General features: G+C 43.8%; 1 protein-coding gene and 1 non-coding gene across 4 annotated transcripts in view; both read right to left on the reverse strand.

Moving 5' to 3' along the window:
• The window catches only part of GABRG3 (gamma-aminobutyric acid type A receptor subunit gamma3), a 423,309-nt gene that overhangs the window by 153,493 nt on the left and 244,954 nt on the right, over positions 1 to 24,862 (reverse strand). For all 3 annotated transcript variants that reach the window (XM_038760361.1, XM_038760363.1, XM_038760362.1), the window contains exons 4-5: positions 7,017 to 7,237; positions 3,676 to 3,758 (exon numbers count right to left, since the gene is read on the reverse strand). In XM_038760361.1, coding sequence (XP_038616289.1) covers positions 3,676 to 3,758; positions 7,017 to 7,237 — 304 coding nt within the window. The remainder of the gene's footprint in view (positions 1 to 3,675; positions 3,759 to 7,016; positions 7,238 to 24,862) is intronic.
• On the reverse strand, positions 24,681 to 24,818 carry LOC119940470. The gene has a single exon (XR_005454948.1). It is a non-coding gene; the product is annotated as a small nucleolar RNA SNORA7 (small nucleolar RNA).

A 24,862-nucleotide genomic window follows, 5' to 3' on the forward strand; every position in this document is an offset into this window, starting at 1 on the left:
AATGTAGTATCATTACACTAATGATAACAATTGTTTTATTAGGTATGTGCTTGCTACTAAGCACTGGGGTAGTTACAGATTAACCAGATCAGACCTACATGGGGTTCCCAGTCCAAGCACGATGGAGAATAGGTATTTAGCCCATTTGGCAATTGAGGAAACTGAGGCTCAGGGAGTTAAGTGATTTGCCCAAGGTTACACAGCAAGCAAGTGGCAGAGCCGGGATTAGAACCCAGAACCCAGGCCCATACTCCTTTCATTCATTCATTCAATCATATTTATTGAGTGCTTACTGTGTGCAGAGCACTGTACTAAGTGATTGGGAAGTACAAGTTGGCAACATATAGAGATGGTCCCTACTCAACAACGGGCTCACAGTCTAGAAATAATGATGATGGTATTTATTAAGCACTAACTATGTGCAAAGCACCATTATAAGCACTGGGGAGGTTACAAGGTGATCAGGTTGTCCCACAGGGGGCTCACAGTTTTAATCCCCATTTTACAGATGAGCTAACTGAGGCCCAGAGAAGTTAAGTGACTTGCCCAAAGTCACACAGCTGACAATTGGCAGAGTCGGGATTTGAACCCATGACCTCTGACTCCAAAGCCCGGGCTCTTTCCATTGAGCCACGCTGCTTCTCTACCACTAGGCCACACTACCTCTTGACATTAGGGAACCCGTGTGTTGCTATTTTTCCAAGTGATTAGTTCTGTGCCTCGCACTCAGTACCTGCTCACAAAAAGTCAACTGATTGATTGATTCACAGCATTTCCCTTAACATCCTCGTCTTCCCACTCTCCTATGAGCCCCATCCCCAAACCCCACCTCCAGGTAGGGACTGAGACTGAGAAGAAGCTTGTAATGGGCAGCTTCAAGTTCCTGTGTAGATCTACCCATTATCCAATGTAGCCGCCCAATTTGACAGAGCATCATTGCACACTCAGGATGTTGGGAAGGTCCCAGAGGCTGGGCAGGTGGGGTGATTAAGGACTGTAGCCTGAATTGCTGAGGAGTCTGATCCCCAACTCCTCCTCCAAGGACTGCTCAGCATTACAAATTCAACATGACCTTGTGTTGGAAGGTTCATTTAAATTTACACATGGCTTTAGGATCCTCCATTGAAAGGATTTAAGATTAAGAGTTGTCCCCTGGGACAGAGGGGACAAAAAATGATTAACAATCATAACAATGGCATTTGTTAAGGATTTACTATTTGCCAAACACTCTAAAAAAGGCTGGGGCAGATTACAAGGCAATCAGATCAGACACAGTCCCTGTCCCACATGGGACTCACAGTCTTAGGCAGAGGGAGGACAGATGTTTCATCCCCATTTTATAGATGGGGAAACTGAGACCCAGGGAACTTAAATGTCCATGCAGTGTTGTAGCTCCATGGAAAAGCAGCTTGTGAAATGTTCATTGCCCAGGTTTGCCAGCTATTTTCAGAATTCCTGCTGAACTTAACTACACCTTGAAATGTCCTAGGTAGTTCTTTGTTCCACAAGCAGTGTGGCTCAGTGGAAAGAGCACGGGCTTTGGAGTCAGAGGTCATGGGTTCAAATCCAAGCTCCGCCAATTGCCAGCTGTGTGACTTTGGGCAAGTTACTTAACTTCTCTGTGCCTCAGTTCCCTCATCTGTAAAATGGGGATTAAGACTGTGAGCCCCATGAGGGACAACCTGATCACCTAGTAACCTCCCCAGCTCTTAGAACAGTGCTTTGCACATAGTAAGCGCTTAATAAATGCCATCATTATTATTATTACTACAAGAACAGGAATGCCTAGTGGATAGCGTGCAGGCCTGAGTCAGAAGGACCTTGGTTTGAATTTCAGCTCTGCCACCTGTCTTCTGGGTGATCTTGGGCCAGTCACTGAACTTTTTGTGCCTCAGTTACCTCATCTGAAAAATGGTGATTAACCAAGTGAGCCCCATTTAAGACACGGATTGTGTTCAACCTAAGTATCTTGTATCTGGCCCAGCATTTAGTACAGTGTCTGGAACATAGTAAATGCTTAACTTACTTTATTATTCCCCATCTCAGCCCCACAGCACTTACATACATATTGGTAATTTATTTATTTTAATGTCTGTCAGCCCCTCTAGACTGTAAGCTGAATGTGGGCAGGGAGCGTGTCTGTTATATCATTATGTTGTACTCTCCCAGGCATTTAAGCTCTGCACACTGTGATCAATCAATTAATACAATTTATTGATTGCTTAACAAATACCATTAAAAGAAAATAAATCTTCACCATGGTGGTCTAACCCCTACAGACAGTCCCCTATTTCTGCCTCTCACACTCCACCACTTGCTGGTCAGTTCTTGAGGGAAGGATTCTGAGATTTGACCATGGAATCCTATTGGAAGCAGCTTTTCACAGCCACTCTTGGAGTTCCCAGTTAGTGGACTGCAAGAATGTTCCAGGATCTCAGTTTTGAAAGCTGAGCTGGGAATGAGCCATCTCCATGAGCCATTTCCAAGCCAACAGAGCTGGGAAGATGAGTCCCAGGAGTCACTGGGTAGAGCCAAGCTAGAAGACCTGATAAATATTTCTGTTGTTGCTGTGGCTACTGTTCACACTGGTCACAATACCACTATGGTTAAAGTGTTTCCAAACTGGAAGTAATCAGGCACCTGCTTACCAGACTCAGGGTTGGGCCTTCTGGGAAACTAGAGAAGAGGGCAGAGTTGGAGCCCAACCAGAACCACAAAGCACCCATCCCACTTCCCATAGTCCTCTGTGCCAAGCTTCGTGATCCCAATGTCTCTCCTCACTTACCCTCACTCTTCTCCCTAGTGTTCTGCCCCACACCTTTCCTCACCTAACCACCCCTCCCTTCACCTTCTTGTTCTTTCCTGCCAGTCCTCACCATCCTTTCTCGTCACCTCCCCATTTTTCAGGGTCTCCTTGCTTCGTCTCCCACCTCTCAACACTACTGCCTTCCCAATCCCAAGAGGAGGTTAGGGACATTACTGAGCATCGAGGGTACACTCTTCCCAGGATTTTATTGGAAAAAAAGTCAACTCTCTTCCCCCTTCTTCATCTAAACCTGTAGATAATGCCATTTGAGACTTCCATTTTCTCTTTCCCGGTGGACAAGACTGCCTAGATCCTTTTTTCCTGAACCGGGAACTCTGAATGGAAAGGCAAAGAGGGTGGAAGAGCCCTTGAGCACAGAGAGAAAACTGTCAATGCCACTCCTTCCCGGATTTCTTTGAGGCAAGGCTGTTCTTTTCGGAGACATACATGGGCATTAAGGCCTGGCTCCTCTCACACAGACCTAAACCCCTGCAAAGCCCCCTGGACATAGAGCAGGGAATTAACAGAGTCAAAAAGGGCAGGACTTTTCTTTGCCTGATCCAGCTGCTTTGGAGGGCTGGAAAGCCTCAACAGACTCCAGTCTGTGTTCCTCAAAGGACAGACCCTTTAAACACATAACCAAAGGGTCAGAGTGACTTTTCTTTGTTGAAAAGCAAACACCAGACTTTCCTGTCACACATTTCCAGTCTCAAATGCCAAAGAGAAAATACCATAGGTTACTCGGGAACGCAGACAATGACACCACGACCCAGGAATCCAGTGGAGCAGCAGTCTCTCCCTGGATTTAGCCACCACTGCCGTTGGCACTCATGGTCAGCTAGGATCTCTTTTCTGGGGGTAGTACTTACAGCTGGAGAAGATCAGAGGGCAGGAATGTTCGTCCATTGGGAAATTATGGAGCTGCAGCTGGCATTCCGCATTGATGGTGAGCCTGAGGAGAAACCGGACATCAGAGGTGAGGGTCTGCTCTATCGACTCCAGACCCCAGCACTGAGGCCCAGATGAGACAGGCTGTCATGTCCCATCGGGTATGGGGTGGCCCAAAATGTAACCTCTGGAAAGATTTAGGCAGGGGAGGGACATGAGCCCTTCAGTATCCTTCTGAAAAGGCCACAGGATGTGATGTCCCTCGGTTGTCAATTCACTACAAATGCAATTGGACAGGGGATATTACAGGAAGCTGGTTTCAGCCTAAACATTGGATGAAACAGATAGTAACAGAGTAATTGTCATTAAAGACACTGTCTATCCAAGACTCGGTTTGGAGTCACCCGAAAGTGTTTCCCTGAGCCCTCTGAGGGACCAGCTGAGAGTCTAGCTCTGAGAAGTCAGCAATCTCTAACAAGTTTCAGTCAATCAGTCAGTCACATTTAGTGAGTGTTTTATAATAGTAATAATTTTGGTTTTTGTTAAGTGCTTACTATGTGCCAAATACTGTTCTAAGAACTAGGGTAGATACAAGGGAATCAGGTTGTCCCACATGGGCTTCACAGTCTTCATCCCCATTTTACAAAGGAGGTAACTGAGGCACAGAGAAGTTAACTGACTTGCCCCAGGTCACGCAGCAGACAAGTGGCGGAGTCAGGATTAGAACCCACGTCTTCTGACTCCCAAGCCTGGACTCTTTCCACTAAGTCACGCTGGTTCATTCATTCAATCGTATTTATTGAGCGCTTACTCTGCAGAGCACTGTACTAAGCACTTGGGAAGTACAAGCTGGGAACATACAGAGATGGTTTCTCTGTTTACTGTGTGCAGAGTACTACGCTGAGTGCTTGGGAAGTAGAGTATAACAGAGTTGGTATACATGTTCTCTGATAACAACGAGTTTACAGTTTAAAGGGGGAGACAGACATTAGGTAAATAAATTACAGATATGCACTTAAATGCTGTGGGACTAAGGGAGGGGTAAATGAAGGGTGTAAATGCAAGTTCAGAGGTGACACAGAAGATTGAGAGAGCAGATGAAGGCTTAGGGAAGGCCTCTGGAGGAGATATGCCTTCGATAAGGCTTTGAAGTTGAGGAGAAGAGGTTGAGTCTCAGATTTTAGGCTGTAGGGGCTGGGAAAGCACTAACCCATGGTGACATAGGCTTAATCACGTTTCCCTTTGTGGACAACTGGGAACTAATGCCCCAACTAGAGGAGGAAAGAATCTGAAATGTTTTATCCCCTTCCACGGACTCACATGCCACCGCATTTCCTTGTACCTTGGAAACAGGGTGTGTCACAAGTTGAGCAATTCCGTTTGTCCAGAAAGGATCCCATGAAATCTTTACTGAGAGGACAACAGAAGAGAGGGAGAGTCTATTGAAATTTCCAGAATGCTCCTGACTGGGTTCTTCCGGGGTTTGCTATAGAGACACTTTTAATTGGCCAAGGAGGTAGATTTCTGTTCTGCATTTACTTAACCTTCTGTCACCTGAATGGCCATATTCTGAGAAGTTCTAGCTTATCGTACTTTATGCTGATGTTTCTGGATCTGCAGGCATTTGTTAATGAAGGTTTCAATGAACCCTCACTCCCCTAGCTGAGAGTGTCAGTTTTCAGAATGGCATGGACACAATCAGTATGGCCAGCTCCAGCAGAGAAGACATTTTACAAAGGACCTCTTGCTGAGCAGAAAATTCTGTTTTTGCCGGAATTATCAAACCTCCCATGAATTAAGGCAAAGTGTTAGTTTCAATGCAGTCTTCCTTGCTTATCTTTTATAGACTTTGTCATTTGGCTGGTTAAAGGGCCCAGCCAGGGTCTGTGAAGAATGTCCCTTTTGGTTAACACAGAAGATAGGAAGTTGGGAAAACATGACTGGCACATTGGCCTATTAGAGGAAAATCAGTTTGAAAATCAGAAGGTGGTGAATTCCTCTGCCTTTTGGGAACCAGATCTGTGGCCTGAAGCAGCATTGTCTAGTGGATAGAGCAGAGGCCTGGGAGTCGGAAGGACCTGGGTTCTAATCCTGGATCTGCCACCTGTCTGCTGTGTGATCTTGGGAAAGTCACAATACTTCTCTGTGCCTTAGTTATTTCATCTGTTAAACGGGGATTAAGACTGTGAGCCCGTGTGGGACATGGACTGAGCCCAATCTGGTTAACTTCTTTACCCCAGAGCTTATCTTTTTGTGGGCAGGGAATGTGTCTGTTTATTGTTACATTGTACTTTCCCTAGTGCTTAGTATAGTGCTTTGCATGCAGTAGGTGCTCAATAAATATGACTGAATGAATGAACTGAATAAATGATACATAGTAAGTGCTGATAAACAAAAATCATTGGAGCCCCTCACATGGGAAACTGGTGGTGAAGGGGGCAGACCCTCAAGGTCTTCCTGAGCTCTCCTTCTCTAACCACTCACTTCTCCCTTAAGTGGTCCCTTCTCTATCCTCTGCTGTGAGTCTAGTTGGTGCTGCATGGTTCCTTGAGGGCATGATGCTATTTGCTGCCTAGAATGTGCCAAATTATCTGACAATAACATGAACATCAATTCTGCTTAGACAGATTATCTCACGGCATCTGACGCTTTTGGATTTACAGTCTTGTTGGGAGAGAGGGCATTATCTAAGGCCATATCTGAAATTATATCTTCATCTATATATATCCATATCTATCTATATCTACCTAGATATATCTATATCTTTGCCCCTGGGATTTGGGAGTTTATTTTCTGTCTGGGTCTGAGCCAGTTAGGAGCAAAATGAAAGTGTGAAATTATCTTCAAGAAAATAAAAACATGGCATATTTTGACTCTCCAGAGTTTACATTAATTTTCTTTATCATGTCGATTCTCCAATGACTCATTCCTAGAGAGAGCCGGGAAGGTAAAAACTTTATCTCCACCAGGTCTCCGACAGTTAATACCCAGCTGAGTTTTGGACCCCTGGGGTCAAAGCCTGCTTAGCTCAAAGTTTCAGTCCTATGTGACCAGCGAGGCATATGATGACCCATGGATGATCAATAGCAGGAGGTTTCTGACTCTTTTAATCATCTGTGTCTATGAAAGTTTCTGTACCCCAATGTAATTGATCTGATTTAATGATCTGATTTAATGATGTTCCATTTTCATTTGTCACCTCTCTCACTGTTGAATGGATTCTTCTCCTGTACGCTTGGAGTTGACTTCACTATTTCACATCACCACAGAACTTCTGATGCTAATAGCCGATGCTAATCATATGCTCTTCAACCACGCTCACCTCAAAGTATACAAGATTTTCCCATCATTCCATATCCTCAGGAGTTGGTTGGGTGTGGTAATCCAATGAGCTTCTGCTGTTTTGGAATTTCGGAAGATAGTGTCGGGGATCCAGATCAATCCAACCATGTTGCTGTTCAGAGTGAGTATTTTCATCGTGCTGTTGAATCGAAGGCGGCTGTCTGTCCAGGTTTGAGCAAAGAATATGTCTATTTGGTATTCCTGGAATGACAGCAAAGAGACAAATAAAAAGTAAACAGGCCAGTAAAACGATTTTCTCCCTACTCCAAGCTCTCCTAAAAGACCATGTTGTTTGTGGCTGAGTGGAAACAGCACAAGCCTGGGAGTCAGGAGGACCTGGGTTCTAATCCCTACTCAGTCATTTGTCTGGTGTGTGACCTTGGACAAGTCACTTAACGTCTTTGTGCCTCAGTTACCACATCTGTCAAATGGGGATTAAAAGAATGAACCCTAAATGGGACATGGACTGTGCCCAACCTGAATATCTTGAATTTCATTCATTCGTTCATTCATTTAAACATATTGAGAGCTTACTGTGTGCAAAACACTGCACTAAGGGCTTGGGAGAGTACAATACAACAATAAACAGACACAATCCCTGCACATGAGTTTACAGTCTAGAGAGGGGGAGACAGGCATTAATTTAAATAAATAAATTACAAATATGTAGATAAGAGCTGTGGGACTGGGAGCGGGGAAGAACAAAGAGAGCAAGTCAGGGTGATGCAGAAGAGAAGAGGAAAGGAGGGCTTAGTCTGGGAAGACCTTTTGGAGGAGATGTGCTGAATAAGGCTTTGAAGGGTGGGGAGGGAGTGATTGTCTTGTTGGATTAGAGGAAGAGGGGTGATCCAGGCCAGAGGTAGGATGCGGGTGAGGGGTCGGCAGAGAGATAGAAAAAATTGAGGCATAGTGAGATTAGCATTAGAGGAGTGAAGTGTGCAGACTGGTTTGTATTAGGAGAGTAGCGAGCTGAGGTAGAAGGGGACATGGCGATTGCGTGCTTTAAAGCCAATGGTGAGGAATTTCTGTGTAATGCAGAGGTGGATGGGCAGCCACTAGAATTTTTTGAGGAGTGGGGAAACATGTCCTGAACATTTCTTAGAGAAATGATACGGGCAGCGGAGTGAAGTATGGAGTGGGAAGAGAAAGGCCACTGGGAGTCAGCAAAGAGGCTGATGCAGTAATCCAGATGAGATAAGATGAGTGAATGTATTAATATGGTAGCAATTTGGATGGAGAGAAAAGAGCCGATTTTAGCGATGAAGGCGGGACCGGCAAGATTTAGTGATGGATTGAATATGTGGGTTGAATGAGTGGATTGAGTGAGTTGAATGAATATGTAGGTTGCAGCTATAACGGAGTTTAGTACAGTGCCTGGCACATAGTAAATGCTTGCCAAATATCATAAAAAATAAAAATCATGCTTTTCCCTAGCAATTCCCAAAATCCCAAGTCATATAAACCCATCAGCCACCTGTAGCACTTAAATATATCTTTTACCTACCTTTTTACCTCAATCAATCAATGGTATTTATTGAGCGCTTATTGTGTGCTGAGGTCTGTACTAAGTGCATAGCTATAAATCCACTCATGCAATTGTACAATCAATTACTATTTTCATTTACTCCGTTTTAATCAATCATATTTACTGAGAATTTATCGTGTACAGAGCACTGTACTAAGCATGTGGGGGAGTACAATGTAACAGAGTTTGAAGACATGTTCCTTGTCCAGAAGGAACTTAAAATCTAGAGGGAACTTACAGTCTAGAGGGAATAGTTTTATGTTTGCCTCCTCCAGTAGGATATAAACTCCTTGGGGGAAGAGAATATGTCATTTTCTCACTTAACATTTTCCAAGTGTTATGTAATGTGCACTGCATAAGGCGTACATTCAATATATTCTGTTATTACTACTACTCTTAAAATGACACTTTTTAATGCATATACATTTCTCAAAACTGTCTGTCTATTTTGAAAGCCTTTTCATCTCTTCTCAATCAATTCTTCTATTACACATAGAAAATGCCTCATTCCCAATCCCACCAGTGTGTTCAGTCTTGCAGTGTGAAATCTTTTACTCCAAGAGGCCTTGGGAAATTATCACCCTGAGGAGAGTCTGTTTGCTCCTCCTTCCCTGTCCCACTCCTGGACTATCTTCTTGCATCAGCCTAGAAGCAGGAATTTTGGGAACATCATAAAATGTGATGACATTCTGCGTTAGCTCAGGACTGGGTCTGATGGGGTCAACCAGGAAATTTGGTTCACGTGATTGTGTGACATGTGACAGTTGGGAATTGACCAGTCAAAACCCTTAACTTCACCCTATTCTACGTCTCTAATTTTCCCTGTAGTAATCCAGTATGGCTCTTCCCAGATCTCCAGGGAAACTGCTGATATTTTCACCTCACTTGTAATACATATTCAATTGTTTTTCATTTTAGAATTAGATACCACTGCTGTGTTCAGGGAAGCAGTGTGACCTAATGGATAGAGCATGGGCCTGGGCATCAGGAGGACCTGGATTCTAATCCTGCCTCGAACAAGGATGATGTCCAACCCGATTTGCTTGTATCCATCCCAGTGCTTAGTACAGTACCTGGCACATAGTAAGCACTTAATATCACAATTATTATTACCAATAGTGAGAGTCCCCTTTGAGTAGAAACGTGGCTGAATTTGTGGGATCCACTGTACTGGACGCCCCCCAAAAGGCCACCCCTTTCTTGTCAGGCTTAATGCGTATAATATCTGATGTTATTTCCTCTTTTGTCTCGTTTCTTTTTTCATTCAAAATTTTTGCTCAAGAAGAGCCATTCACTTCTTGATAACATTGTTCCATGCTAGTCTATCCCCCCAGCACTTGACTCTCAATAGGAATTCAACATTTTCTGGGGCTCATGGAATAAGCCCCCTGTAATAAACTTCCTGGGATGATACTAGCAGTCAGGATTCAGAATTCCATTGACAAAATAGGTCCCTCTACCCCTGGGTGGGCAACAGCTGGAATAGGTAGTTTTGCTGAACTGGAAATGACAATCAAAGAACAGTGTTGACCATAAATTCATTCAATCGGATTTACTGAGCACTTACTATGTGCAGAGCACTGTACTAAGCGCTCGGGAGAGTACAACGTAACCATAAACAGACACATTCCATGCATACTCTGCAATATAGCTCCTGACCTAGAGCAAGATGGACTTTGCAGCCCAGGAGAGATGCAGAGAAAATATCAGACTTCTATTGGGAGGCAGCATGGCATATCAACGTGTACTTCCCAAGCGCTTAGTACAGTGCTCTGCACACAGTAAGCGCTCAATAAATACGATTGAATGAGTGAATAGCAGAAAGTGCATGGGTCTGGGAGTCGGAAGGTGATGGGTTCTAATCCCAGCTCTGCTACTTGTCTACTGTATGGCCTTGGGCAAGTCATTTAACTTCCCAGTGCCTCAGTTACCTCATCTGTAAAATGGGGAATAAGACTGTGAGCCCCACGTGGGACATGGACTCTGTCCAACCGGATTTGCTTGTATCCACCCCAGTGCTTAGTACAGTGCCTGGCATGTAGTAAGCACTTAACAAATGCCATAATTATTATTATTCTTCGGTATTCATAGACCTTACAAAAGCATTTAAAAACATCACCTGGCCTGGGCTCTTCTTAGCCCTGAAATATTTTTCAAGCTGCTCTGAGAAGAAATTTGACATGCTTGAAATACTTTCTGTTATTAATGCTTCCAATATTCTATCGAACAATATAATAATGATAATAATAATAATTCATAATTATGGTATCGTATAAGCCAGACACTGTACTAAGCACTGGGGTGGATACAAGAAAATCAGGTGGACACAGTCCTTGTCTCACGTGGGGCTCACAGTCTTAATCCCCATTTCACAGAGGCTCAGAGAAGTCAAGGCCATGCTACTTCTGTTGAAGGATTGGCAACTGTATTAATGGAAAAACAAAAGCAGAGAGATTAAATAATGTCCTAAAAAAATCCACAGGGATCATCTTACCCTGATTACAGTATCTTTCTAACAGAAGATATTTTTATTCTTCCCATTCCATTTTCCTTCCCTACTGAGTTACCCGGGCATTTGCGTCCATACCTTTGAAGCATTTAGGTATTTGCCACCTCTTCCCCTCCCCTCCCTCCTTCACATAGCACTTATGTACATATTAGTATCTTCAGCTCCTCCTCCCCCTCACTTCAATCCACTTCACTCACTTTGCTCTATCCCACCTCCCCGCCCCAAAGCACTTGTGTATATATGTACATATCTATAATTCTGTTTATTCATTGTACTGTCTGTTTGACTTGTTCTGATGTGCACACATCTATAATTCTATTTATTTTTATTGATGCTATTGATGCCTGTTTATTTGTTTTGATGTCTTTCTCCCCCCCCCCCACCCCCGCCACCCCCACTCCCCACTTCTAGGCTGTGAGCCCATTGAGGGCAGGGGTTGTCTCGCTTTGTTGCTGAATTGTGCTTTCTGAGCACTTAGTATAGTGCTCTCCACACAGTAAGCGCTCAATAAATACAATTGAATGAATTAATGAACGTTCCTCCCAAGCTTGTGAGATCTTTGAGTCCAATGATTTTTTTTTTTGGTATTTGTTAAGCACTTACTATGTGCCAAGCACTGTTCTAAGCGCTGGGGGAGGGATACAAGGTAATCAAGGTTGTCCCACATGGGGCTCACAATCTTTATCCCCATTTTACAGATGAGAGAACTGAGGCACAGAGAAGTGAAGTGACTTGTTCAAGTTCACACAGCTGACAAGTGGCATAGCTCCTGAAAATTTTGCCTACTTTAAGCCCTAAAAGATTCCAGATTATGGAAGAGTGGATGTGCCGATCAAAATTGACCCCAATTTCAGGATATCTCAGCTCACTTTACTGCTTCTATCATATTGTTACCATAAAAGTAAAAAGCCTCTATGAACTGAGCATCTAGGGGTAAGTTGAATAACCTCTACTTCGCAGAACTGTGTTATTTCTCGAAGTACATCATTGCTTTCAATTGGATGAACTCTGTCTGACCTCCTCATCATGTACTTCAATTCTCCAGGTCACAGTTGTCTATTTTCCCAAATGAATTTTACGAGACTGGTCTCATCAGGCCAGCAGATGGCTGGTAGGTCAAAATAGGAGTCCAGTTCCCAATGTCCCTACCTTCTCCAAAACAGCCATCTTTGGCAAGCTCGCTTTTGCTGGCCTGTCAGGTCTTCCCAGCTCCTCCTGCTTTGTTCTGTGTCAGGGATGGAAATAGCCAGGAAGGTGTGGAATAGCCAGTAAAAGAGTTAGGGACAGCAGCCCATTGCAGCTGGAGTGGTCTGGCCTCAGGACTCCCTAGTGGCACAGGGCAGGCAATCACCGTTCTAAGCGCTGGGGTAGATACAAGATAAACAGCTTGGACACAGTTCGTGTCCCACGTGGGGCTCACAGTTTTAATCCCCATTCTACAGATGAGGGAACTGAGGCACAGAGAAGTGAAGTGACTTGCTCAAGGTCACCGAGCAGATAAGTGGCAGAGCCAGGATTAGAATCCATAGGCCCAGGCTCTATCCACTAGTTTTCCCAACTCCTCCCCAGGGTTGCAGGATGAGCTACAGTAGCTCTCACTGGAGTTGTGAATGCCCACCTCTTCCCCCTGCCCATCCCTTACCCACACCTCTTTTCCCAGTATGCCTCCATTTCTGCCTCACCCCATCTATCAATCAAGTTTCTAAAAAATGGAATCGTGTTCCCCTGACTCGAACTGATGGAACCATTTTTCATGATGCCTTTTTGAATATAGGCCACACTTTACCTCGTTCATGAGTATCAGTGAAATGATCATTAGTGAGCCTGGTTTACAAATAATTTATTAGACAGCAGTGTATTGAATTAAAAAGTGACAGGTGAAAATGAATGGGTACCGATTTCATTGTTTCAAATGTTTCTGTTTTTCCAAATCTAAATTCCTTACCGATGTGTGTGAATCACTTGAGGGCTTTATGATTGCTAAATCATGAATTACTGCACTGTGTGGAAGAAGCTGGAGCAATAGAGGGAAAATCATAATAATCATGATTATACATACGGTGCTCTTGTTCAGCAGCTTTTGTGGAGAAAATGATTGCATTCCTCCCTTCATTTAAGGGAAATGGCCCAAAACCGAGATGCAGTATGGCTTAGGAGAAAAAACCTGGGCGTGGGAGTCAAAGGACCTGGGTTTTAATCCCAGACCCACCGCTCATCCGCTATGTGACTTTGGGCAAGTCATTTCACTCCTCTGTGCCTCATTTCCCACATCTGCAAAATGGGGATTCAATAGCTGTTCTCCCTCCTACTTAGACTGTGAGCTCCTTATGGGACCCCGATTATCATTCATTCATTCAATTGTATTTATTAAGTGCTTACTGTGTGCAGAGCACTGTACTAAGCACTTGGGAAGTACAAGTTATCATGTACTCCAGTACTTAGTACAATCCTTGGTTTAGCAAGCACTTAAGTGCCACAATTACTATCATCCTTTTTAATAGTAGTAGTAGTATTTCATCATTGACAATTTTTCTGTTTTTGCAAATCTAAATTCCTGACTGATGTGTATGAATCACTTGAGGGCTTTATGATTGCTAAATCATGAATTAGTGCACTGTGTGGAGAGAACTGGAGCAATAGACAGAAAATCATGATAATCATGATTATACATATGGTGCTCCTGTTCAGCAGCTTCTGTGGAGAATACGACTGCCTTCCTCTAGTTCACTAAAGGTAAACAGCTCAAAATCGAGAAGCAGCATGGCCTAGTGGAAAGAACCTAGACCTAGGAGCCAGAAAAACTAGGTTCTAATTCTGACTCCACCACTTGTCTGATGTGTGACTTTGGGAAAGTCACTTCAATCCTCTGTGCCTTACCTCATCTATAAAATGGAGATTGACTGTGAGCCCCATGTGGGACATGGACTGTGTCCAACCTGATGATCTTGTATATACCTCAGTGCTTAATATCGTGCCTGGAATATAATAAGTGAATCAAACAGTAATATTTATTGAGAGCTTCTATGTGCAGAGCATTGTACTAAGTGCTTGGGAAAATATAGTACAATGGCATTAGCAGACACATTCTCTGCTTACAATGAGCTTCTAGTCTAGAGGGGGAGTCAGAAATTAATATAAATAAGTAATTTATATATATAATATATATGTACACTATATATATATATATATATATATATATATACACATATATATATATATATATAATAAGTAGCTCATAGTATCATCTCTACGCTGATGACACCCAGATCTACATCTCTGCCCCTGCTCTCTCCCCCTCCCTCCAGGCTCGCATCTCCTCCTGCCTTCAGGACATCTCCATCTGGATGTCCGCCCGCCACCTAAAGCTCAACATGTCGAAGACTGAGCTCCTTGTCTTCCCTCCCAAACCTTGTCCTCTCCCTGACTTTCCCATCTCTGTTGACGGCACTACCATCCTTCCCGTCTCACAAGCCCGCAACCTTGGTGTCATCCTCGACTCCGCTCTCTCATTCACCCCTCACATCCAAGCCGTCACCAAAACCTGCCGGTCTCAGCTCCGCAACATTGCCAAGATCCGCCCTTTCCTCTCCATCCAAACTGCTACCCTGCTCATTCAAGCTCTCATCCTATCCCGTCTGGACTACTGCACTAGCCTTCTCTCTGATCTCCCATCCTCGTGTCTCTCTCCACTTCAATCCATACTTCATGCTGCTGCCCGGATTATCTTTGTCCAGAAACGCTCTGGACATATTACTCCCCTCCTCAAAAACCTCCAATGGCTACCAATCAATCTGCGCATCAGGCAGAAACTCCTCACCCTGGGCTTCAAGGCTGTCCATCACCTCGCCCCCTCCTACCTCACCTCCCTTCTCTCCTTCTACTGCCCAGCCCGCACCCTCCACTCCTCCACCACTAATCTCCTCACTGTACCTCGCTCTCGCCTGTCCCGCCATCGACCCCCGGCCCACGTCATCCCCCGGGCCTGGAATGCCCTCCCTCTGCCCATCCGCCAAGCTAGCTTTCTTCCTCCCTTCAAGGCCCTGCTGAGAGCTCACCTCCTCCAGGAGGCCTTCCCAGACTGAGCCCCTTCTTTCCTCTCCCCCTCGTCCCCCTCTCCATCCCCCCATCTTACCTCCTTCCCTTCCCCACAGCACCTGTATATATGTATATATGGTTGTACATATTTATTACTCTATTTATTTATTTATTTATTTTGCTTGTACATTTCTATCCTACTTATTTTATTTTGTTGGTATGTTTGGTTCTGTTCTCTGTCTCCCCCTTTTAGACTGTGAGCCCACTGTTGGGTAGGGACTGCCTCTATGTGATGCCAATTTGTACTTCCCAAGCGCTTAGTACAGTGCTCTGCACATAGTAAGCGCTCAATAAATACGATTGATTGATTGATTGATTGATAGTACATAAAAGGCACTTAACAAATACCATTAAAAATAAATACTAAGGAATTCATTCTCCCCTGCCCTGCCTCCCTCCCAATATGCACTTTATCTTCTTGGATCCTGTTTTCAGGACACATAACCAGAAGCCTCCTAGAACCCCATGGCCAATTGCTCCGAAATCATCAGGGGTGGTGGTCAAAGCTGGGGAGATTTTTGAGGAAAGATCAGAGCATGAGAAGACACAGTGTGGCACACATCTGGTCTGGAATAATTAGCCATTCCAGCTTTTGGATGTCTTCTCTCTTGAGGCAGGTATTAGGGGTTTGGGATGTTTTCCGTTCTAATAAGACACAGAATTTTGCTTTCTAAGGAGGCACCTGATCAGATGACAGGTTTAGCCACCTTCCAGTGATACTCAGGCCTGGCCTTATGGTTTCCTGCCACTTAATGGCTTTCAGGCGGATCTTTTTTTTTTTTCAAATGCTTTGCTTTCATTTGTGCATTGTAAGTGTGAGTCTCAGTCAGAAACAATAAACAGTGTACAGATTGAATCCATACAGCAGGAGTCAATTAATCAGTGATATTTCTTGAAAGCTTAATGCGTAAAGAGCACAGAGTCCATACAGCAGGAGTCAATTAATCAGTGATATTTCTTAAAAGCTTAATGCGCAAAGAGCACAGTACTAAGTACTTGGGAGAGTATAGTTAAATGAAAGGATTAGACATGTTGTGCATCCTCAGGGGAGACTGGTATTAAAATAAATTACAGGTATGGGAAGCAGTAGTTGAATGATATGTGTACATAGTACTGTGAGGAGAGGAGCATAGTGAGGTGGGGGTTACAAACCCAAGGGGATAGGTGGGAGTGCAAATAGGGTGTGGAGATAAAGGCTATCCAGGGAAGGCTTCCTGGAGGACATGTGCTTTTAATAGGACTTTGAAAGTGGGGAGAGAGGCGCTCTGTCGAATATGAGAAACACCATGGCCTAGTGAAAAAAGTCCAAGCCTGCAAATCAGAGGACCTGGGTTCTAATCTCAGCTTCACCATTTGTTTGCTGTGTGACCTTGGTGAAGTCATTTCACTTCTCTGAGCCTCAGTTCCCTCATCTGTAAAATGGGGATTCAATACCTATTCTCCCTCCTACTTAGACTTTGAGCCCCATATGGGACCCGATTATAATAATGATGGCATTTATAAAGTGCTTACTATGTGCAAAGCACTGTTCTAAGCGCTGGGGAGGTTACAAGATGATCAGGTTGTCCCAAAGTGGGCTCACAGTCTTAATCCCCATTTTACAGATGAGGTAACTGAGGCACAGAGAAGTTAAGTGAATTGCCCAATGTCACACAGCTGACAATTGGCGGAGCCGGAATTTGAATCCCTGACCTCTGACTCCAAAGCCTGTGTTCTTTCCACTGAGCCATGCTGCTTCTCATGTTGTATCTACTCCAGCGCTTAGTATAGTCCTTGATTTAGCAAGCACTTAACAAGTACCACAATTGTAATTGCTATCATTATTATTATTATCACTATTATATGAAGGGGAGGGAGCTCCAGGCCAGAGGATGGGTCTGGGCAAGAAGTCAAAGGTGAGAGAGGATGGCTATAAGGAGGGTAAGATGTTTGTCTTTTTATGTGTTTTCCTATTAGCCTAATCCGGAAAGGGAGGCTTCTGGAGAATCAGGGTTTCTCTGGCTTATGGCTTTCTGGTTGCTGTGAAGGAGAGGCTGCACATTTGTCATTTTCTCTCCTTCAACTTCACTCTCTACAGGAGTCTTTTGCCTATCATAACCCCTCTGACGGGCACTGAGTTATGATGAGAACTCATTCATTCATTCAATCATAATTATTAAGCGCTTATTGTTGTACTAAGCGCTTGGGAAAGTACAATAAACAGTGACATTCTCTGCCCACAGAGAGCTCACACTTTCCCCAGAAAGTAGGCACTTGCAGGGCCTGACTTGGTCGTGTTGGAGATGGTATCACAGAACTTGGGCGAGAGCAGGCCATTGGAAGAATTCGTATACTGTCTTCAACGATGGCCTTAGTGCTGCCACAGTCTCAGATATTCACTTCTGGGTTCACAGATTGCACCCATTCCCCCTACCAGCCCAGTCCTAACCAGTCAATCAATCAGTGGTCTTTATTATTATTATTATGGTATTTCTTAAGCACCTACTATGTGCCAAGAACTGTTCTAAGAGCTGGGGTAAACACAAGATAATCAGGCTGTCCCATGTGGGACTCACAGTCTTAAACCCCATTTCACAGATGAGGTAACTGAGGCACAGAGAAGTTAAGTGGTTTGCCCAGTGTCACACAGCAGACCAGTGGCAGAGCCGGGATTAGAACCCACGTCCTCTGACTCCCAAACCCGGGCTCTTTCGACTAAGCTACGCTGCTTCTGTGTGCAGAGCACAGAGCTAAACACTTGGGAGAGTAAGAATCCTGCTTTACACTGGATGGAAGTTTCAATAAAATTTGAACACTGTGAGTTCATTCATTCATTCAGTCATATTTATTGAGCGCTTACTGTGTGCAGAGCACTGTACTAAGCACTTGGGAAGTACAAGTTGGCAACATATAGAGATGGTCCCTACCCAACAACTGGCTCACAGTCTAGAAGGGGGAGACAGACAACAAAACAAAACATGAGTTCAACACGTCCAGGGACACAAGGGGATTGGGTGAGAGAATATGAATTGTTCTGCCCAAACCCTCTCAACTACTGCTAAACAAGTTAAACTCAAGTCCTGATAGCAACAGGTCATGCTGAGTAAAGTTTTCCACTTTTAGTGGAAAAGGGCCAGAGAATAATAATGATAATGATGATATTTGTTAAGCGCTTACTATGTGCAAAGCACTGTTCTAAGCACAGGGGGGTTACAAGGTGATCAGGTTGTCCCACAGGGGGCTCACAGTCTTAATCCCCAATTTACAGATGAGGTAACTGAGGCACAGAGAAGTTAAGTGGCTTGCCCAAAGTCACACGGCTGACAGTTGGAGGAGCTGGGATTAGCACCCATGACCTCTGACTCCCAAACCCGGGCTCTTTCCACTGAGCCACATTCATGAACAAAATGAGCAAATGTGTCCTTTCACATTTTATACTCATGGGAACGCTTTTGATCATGTTTGAATCAAGAAGCAACTTGTTAGAAGAGCCATCATTCAGGAATCCGTCAGTCTGCTTCTCCCCAAATTCAGCATTTCACCCGTGTTCCATTCTTAATAATCACCTCATCTCTCAGACACTTTCCTCCAGGGATCAAAACCCACCTAGCCAGATTGATCAGTGGTATTTATTAAGCAGTTATTGCATGCAAAGCACTGTGCTAAGCACTTGGGAAAATCCAATACAATAGAGTTGGTAGACACCTTCCCTGCCCATGATGAGTTTAAAGTCTAGAGGGGAAAAGTAGATAATGCTAATTATGATAATTGTGGTATTTATTAAGTGCTTACAATGTGCCAAACACTGGGGTAGGTACAATCATGTCAGATACAGTTCCTGCCCAACATGGGGCTCTTAGTTTAAGAGATTTGACATTTAAGAGGTAGTTTGGGAAACAAGTAAGGGTCAAGTCTCCACAGAGCAGAGGTGACTTTCAGGTGTTTACACTCAGCAGGGATGTCAAGGCTAAGTACTGGGGTAGATTCAGATACTATCTCTGTCCCACATGTATCCTACCCTGTTTTCTTCCCAAGATAGAATCAAAATCCTGAGCTTGTCAAATGCCCAAGTTTTCAACTCTCCATTCATTTTTGAGGTGAACACAGCACACCATCTTCGTTAGTAATGGTTAGTAAGATTTGCCACTTGTCTGCTGTGTGACCTTGGGCAAATCACTTAACTTCTCTGTACCTCAGTTACCTCATCTGCAAAATGGGGATTAAGATTGTGAACACTGTATGGAGCAGGGACTATGTCCAACCTGATTTGCTTGTATCCACCCCAGCGTTTGGTACATAGTAAGCACTTAATTGCCATTCTTCTCCTTATTTCTCTTGGTATCTCTAACATCTCTAGTGTTATAATTCCTTCACTTTAAATCAACAATTTCTCCATTTTTATATCATTTAAAGAGAAGAGCTGCAACCCATGCAAAGCTAAAAGTTACCATCTGCCATTTTGCTTCAAAACCCCCATTTAGCTATTCCTCGAATAAAAATGAGGCAAAGGTTATTAAAAACTCTCCTGGGGAAATTAAAGGAATGTAAGAATTTGATTAACAACCAAATGCTTCAGAAATATCACAGAATAATATATGATTGAAACCATGTAGATACTAGGCTTTTGAAAGTCGTGAGCATATTCTTTTGGCAAAAATGCTAAAATTTCCAGAAAAGTTTTTCCCAGTTGGAATCATCATCGAGCGACCTAAATTTTGTCAGGAAGCAGAATTCAACTCCCTGGTGCAGAGTGAGAGCTTAGTACCTGTTTCCAACATGAGTAATCTTCACCTTTTCTCTTCAGCCTCTGTTCTTCTTCTAAAGGACATTATGCAGATTACAGGTACATTGGGAAAGTACAACACAACAACAACACAACAAAAAACAGTGACAGTCTCTGCCCATGATGAGCTTACAGTCTAGAGGTGGGAAGAAAGAAGTTAATGAATGTGAGAAATGTTTGGAACTACTAAGAGGAATGGCAGATCAAGGTCTATTACATTGTAATCACACCATTGGAAAACAATCCCCACCAGGTTCCTTCAAACCAGTCCTTTCCCAAACAAATCAACCAGTCAGTCTATCCTAAGTGCTTTGGAGAGCACAATAAAATCAGTTAACATTATCTCTTCTATCAAGAATCTTACAATTTAGTGTGGAAGATGGATAACACAATAACATACAGATAGAAGAGGGGTAATTGTGTATAAATATATGCACAGAAATGCTGTGGGGATGGATATGGGATGAGTATCTAAGTGCTTGGGAGGTATGGAGTGAAGAGAAGCAGCATGGCATAGTGGAAAGAGCACGGGCTTGGAAATCAGAGGACCCGGCTTCTAATCCCAGCTCTTCTGCTTGTCTGCTGTGTGACCGTGGGGAAGTCACTTTACTTCTCTGTGACTCAGATACCTTATCTGTAAAATGGGGATTAAGACTGTAAGCTCCATGTGGGACATGGACTGCATCCAACCTGATTTGTTTGTATATATCCCAGTGCTTGGTACATTGTCTGGTACATTCATTCATATTTATTGAGTGCTTACTATGTGCTGAGCACTGTACTAAGTGCTTGGGAAAGTGCAACACAACAAAAAACAGTAACATTCTCTGCCCACGATGAGCTTACAGTCTAGAGATGGGAAGAAAGAAATCAATACAAATACATTAAATTTTAGATATGAATTTAAGTGCTTGGGGCTGGGAGGAGGGGGGGAGCAAAGGGAGCAAGTCAGGGCAATGCAGAAGGGAATGTGAGATGAGGAAAAGTGGAGCTCAGTCTGGAGGGGGTGTGCCTTCTACAAGGCTTTGAATCGGGGAAGAGTAATTGTCTGTCAGATTTGAGGAGGGAGGGCATTCCAGGCCAGAGGCAGGATGTGGGCTAGTGGTCGGCAACGAGAAAGGTTGAGTTTGAGGCTCATTGAGAAGGTTAGCAGTAGAGAAACGAAGTATGTGGGCTGGGCTGTAGAAGGAGAAAAGCAAGGTGAGGTAGGAGGGGACAAGGTGATGGAGTGCTTTAAAGCCAATTGTGAGAAGTTTTTGTTTGATATGGAGGTCGATGGGCAACCAGTGGATTTTTTTTGAGGAGGGGTGTGACATGGCCTGAACGTTTTTGTAGAAAAATGATCTGGGCAGGAGAAGGAAGTATGCACTGAAGTGGGGAGAGACAGGAGACTGGGAGGTCAGCAAGGAGGCTGATGCAGTAATCCAGGCAGGATAGGATGAGTGACTGTTATTAATGTGCTAACAGTTTGGATGGAGAGGGAAGGGCAGATTTTAGCGATGTCGTGAAGGTGAGACTGACCGGATTTGGTGAGAGATTGAAAATGTGGGTTGAATGACAGAGAGAAGTCAAGGATAATGCCCAGTATCCTTGTGAGACAGGCTTGTGAGACAGGAAGGATGCTGGAGCCATTTACAGTGATGGGAAAGTCAGGGGGAGGACAGGGTTTGGGAGGGAAGATAAAGAGCTCTGTTTTGAACATGCTAAATTTAAGTTGAGTTTCACTTCTCCTGGCCTCAGTTACTTCATCTGTAAAATGGGGATTAAGACCATGAGCCCCATTTGGGACTGGGACTGGATCTGACCAGATTCGTTTGTATCCACCCCAAGGCTTAGTACACTGCCTGGCATATAGTAAGCACGTAGCAAATACCATCATTATTATTATTATTGATATTCACCCCACCCTCAGATCCACAGCATTTCTGGGCATAATCTTTCACTGTCCCATTCTCCTTATCAGTAATTTATTTTAACATCTTTTTCCCACTCAAGACCATAAGCTCTTGTGTGTGGGCAGGAAACTTCTCTATCAACTCCACCCTATTGTTTCCTCCCAAGCACCTAGGTAGTGCACTGCATACAATGAACACTTTAAATAAATACCATTGATTGATTGATTGAGGCAGAGAGGTTTGTGAGGAGGCTGAAGCAGTAATCCAATTGGAATATGCCTAGAGCTTGGTACAGGTGAGTGGCAGTTTGGATGGAGAGAAAAGGACGGATTCTAGAGATGATATAAAGGAAGATCCAACAGGATTTGGTGACTGACAATGGAGACTGAATGAAAGACTAGGAGTCAAGGATTTAGCCAAGGTTGTGGACTTGAATGATGGGTAAATGATGGTGTTGACAGTACTGATGTAAATGTTTGGAGGAGAAAAGGATTTGGGAGCTAAAGTGAGAAGTTCAATTTTGGACATATTGAGCTAAAAGTGCTGATGGGACATCCATGAAAAGATGTCCTGGAGACAGGAAGAGATGTGGGAATGCAGAAAAAGAGAGGGGTCAGGGCTGGAGCGTTAGATTTGGGCATCAGCATAGATTTGGGCATCATCTGTGTAGTAAGGGTACTTGAAACTGGGAAAGCAGAGCAGTTCCCAAAGGAATGAGTGTGGGCACTCACCCACCTATATTCAAGACTTCTTGATGAGAATTCTAGAACTCTAGGAAAAGAGTTTCTCATGATATTTAAACTAGGCTTGGACTGTGAGCCCGGTGTTGGGTAGGGACCGTCTCTATATGTTGCCAACTTGTACTTCCCAAGCGCTTAGTACAGTGCTCTGCACACAGTAAGCACTCAATAAATACAATTGAATGAATGAATGAATGAATGAACCAGCTGCTGGTATCATCCCAGAGCTGGTGTATGCTAACAGCTTTCTCCTTGAAGCAAATTACTCTGTAGCATTAATACAGCTCTTTGTATTAACAGTTAACCTAGAAAAATTAAGTGAAGTTCAGGGCTGCTGCCCCACAAAAACTCGAATGCATGGCCAAAGATTTTCAATGGCCACACAAACCTTACTGATTCAGTGAATTCTATGGCTTAGGATAGTTACACTATCCAGCAATGCATGGGGAGACAGAGAAAACGCATCAAGGATGGGGTGTCCTATGGGAGACTGATAAATTGAGTCTGAAGATCGCAGGGTGGAAGATTTGCAAAACTGCAGAACGAGTCCTACATTAAATAGACTGTGTTGAAAGTACTCCAGAATACACATCTCATTTCTCTGCTCATTTTACCAGGGGCCCCTATGCATCAGGCCCAACAAGATAGAAAAAGAGTAAACAGTTCCAGATACGTCTCAATACTTTGGCTTCATTCCTCCTATTGTATCTATCTCCCACCCCTTCTCCCCTCTTAAACTTTTAGATTTTGAGTCCCACAGGGGACAGGGAGTGTGTTTAATTCCTACTTTTATATTAACTCCTAGCACTTAGTACAGTGCTATTTACACAATGAGTGCTTAATAAATGCTATTATTACAACCAGTATGTTAGATGGATTCATATCAATGAAAAATACTGCAAATGACATATGCTCCAAAGATGAAAGTAAAGCACATTAATTTGGAAATGTAACAAACTTTAATTAGTGACTGATATCTGTCCACACCTACTTAGCTTGTCAGGACCCTGTTCATTCTTTCAGTAGTAATTATTAAGTATCTCTTGAGTGCAAAGCTCTTGTACTAAGCAATGAGAACAAAGTACAAGCTTGAATTGGATATGGTCCCTGCTCCCCAGGGGTCTTACAAACTAAGAGCGAGTTGGGAAAGAGAAGCAGTGTGGCCTAGAAAAAGCAGAACAATGAATTATTAATCAGTTGTACTTATTGAGGGCTTACTGTGTGCAGAGCATTGGACTAAACTCTTGGGAGAGTACAGCACTACAGAGTTGATCTGCCACCATTTGTCTGCTCTCTCGCCTTCTGCTTCTTCTACTCCTTGGCCCTCTGTGCTCCTCACCCCTTTGTTTTAATCCTCCTACTAAGCCCCCACACCGTGGAGCAGCGTGGCTCAGTGGAAAGAGCAAGGGCTTGGGAGTCAGAGGTTATGGGTTCTAATCCCGGCTCCACTGCTTGTCAGCTTCTCTGTGCCTCAGTTACCTTATCTGTAAAATGGGGATTAAGACTGTGAGCCCCACGTGGGACAACCTGATCACCTTGTATCCTCCCCAGTGCTTAGAACAGTGCTTTGCACATAGTAAGCGCTAAACAAATGCCATCATTATTATTATTATTATTATTTGAGGGAGCCCCCCTCCCCCACGGATTTTGGTGAGCTCCCCAACCATTGGGGGACCGCCCCCCCCCCCCCACCGTCGATTTTGGAGAGTCAGAGGATGTAGGTTCTAATCCTGGCTCTGCCGCCTCTCTGCTGTGTGACCTTGGGCAATTCATTTAACTTCTTTGTGCCTCAGTTACCTCATCTATAAAAATGGGGATTAAGACTGTAAGCCCCACATGGGACAACCTGATTACCTTGTATCTACCCCAGTGCTTAATACAGTTCTTGACATATTGTCTTACGCCGTCGAGTCATTTCTAACCCATAGTGACGCCATGGACACATCTCTCCCAGAAAGCTTCGCTCTCCATCTGCAATCGTTCCAGTAGTGTGTCCATAGAGTTTTTGTGGTAAAAATGTGGAAGTGGTTTTACCACTGCTGCTTTTCTGGCAGCAAGCTTGAGTCTCCGCCTTCGACTCTTTCCCATGACACTGCTGCCCAGCATGTGTGAGTTTTGACTTGTAGCAGATTATCTTCCACTTGCTAGCTACTACCCAAGCTAGGAATGAAATGGGAAGGCCTCAGTTTGACTCTCCCTCCCGTAGCTGAAACTGGTAGAGTACTGGAAATTCTCCAGGTGCGACCCTGAGAGGGGACTTGACATATAGTAAGCGATTAGCAAATACCATAATTATTACA

This window comes from Tachyglossus aculeatus, chromosome 18 (genome assembly GCF_015852505.1).
Source record: "Tachyglossus aculeatus isolate mTacAcu1 chromosome 18, mTacAcu1.pri, whole genome shotgun sequence".
NCBI lineage: Eukaryota > Metazoa > Chordata > Mammalia > Monotremata > Tachyglossidae > Tachyglossus > Tachyglossus aculeatus.